We start from the raw sequence: 610 nt of genomic DNA, 5'->3' as shown, positions 1-610 counted from the left end.
AATAAAATCGACTCGCACTTCAAGATGACGGTGAAGACCCGCTTCGAAGCTGACCTCTCTGGATTATTGGATGACTGACGATGTACCTCCATATATCAGATTAGTTATGAGGCTAAATTCGTCCTGGAAATCCAAGGCTCTTAGAGAGAAAGCCTTAGAGGAACGCTTGGATCAACTTGTTCTTTATTTCCCTCTGCAATCAACGGGAGGAACTCCGCTTATAAACAGTTTTTTCGTCTTTCTCTTAAGGTTTATGTATTGACAGCAGCTGCAGCGCATATGAGATGTACATCTTAGCACGTCTACTGCAGTATTTATTGCTGATACAGTGTTTCTATTTTTTTTTTTCTGTTTATATCACAATCGCGCAGATGAATTGTAACGCGCAATAATATTGAGTTTGTTATTTAGTTACATTACAATAACATCAAATAAAATTATATTGACTCATTCCTTTCAAAACCTGGGTGTAATTAATTATTTTATTTCCACAAACGCAGTAAAATTCATATTTAATTGACCATACAACTTGTTAGGCAAATTGGTTATAAATCATATATATTCACCATGCAATAGAGACTAACGGGAAAAATACAGGCAAGACTACAGG

The 610-nt window shown here is 35.9% G+C and overlaps 1 protein-coding gene across 1 annotated transcript in view; it reads left to right on the top strand.

Moving 5' to 3' along the window:
* The window catches only part of LOC119586995 (zwei Ig domain protein zig-4-like), a 31,086-nt gene extending 30,639 nt beyond the window's left edge, over positions 1–447 (top strand). Inside the window, exon 10 of the mRNA XM_037935736.1 lies at positions 1–447. Coding sequence (XP_037791664.1) covers position 1 — 1 coding nt within the window. The 3' untranslated portion in view covers positions 2–447.
* The last annotated feature ends 163 nt before the right edge of the window (positions 448–610 follow it).

This window comes from Penaeus monodon, chromosome 22 (genome assembly GCF_015228065.2).
Source record: "Penaeus monodon isolate SGIC_2016 chromosome 22, NSTDA_Pmon_1, whole genome shotgun sequence".
In the NCBI taxonomy this organism is placed as follows: Eukaryota; Metazoa; Arthropoda; class Malacostraca; order Decapoda; family Penaeidae; genus Penaeus; species Penaeus monodon.
This window is presented reverse-complemented; position numbering and strand designations above follow the sequence as displayed.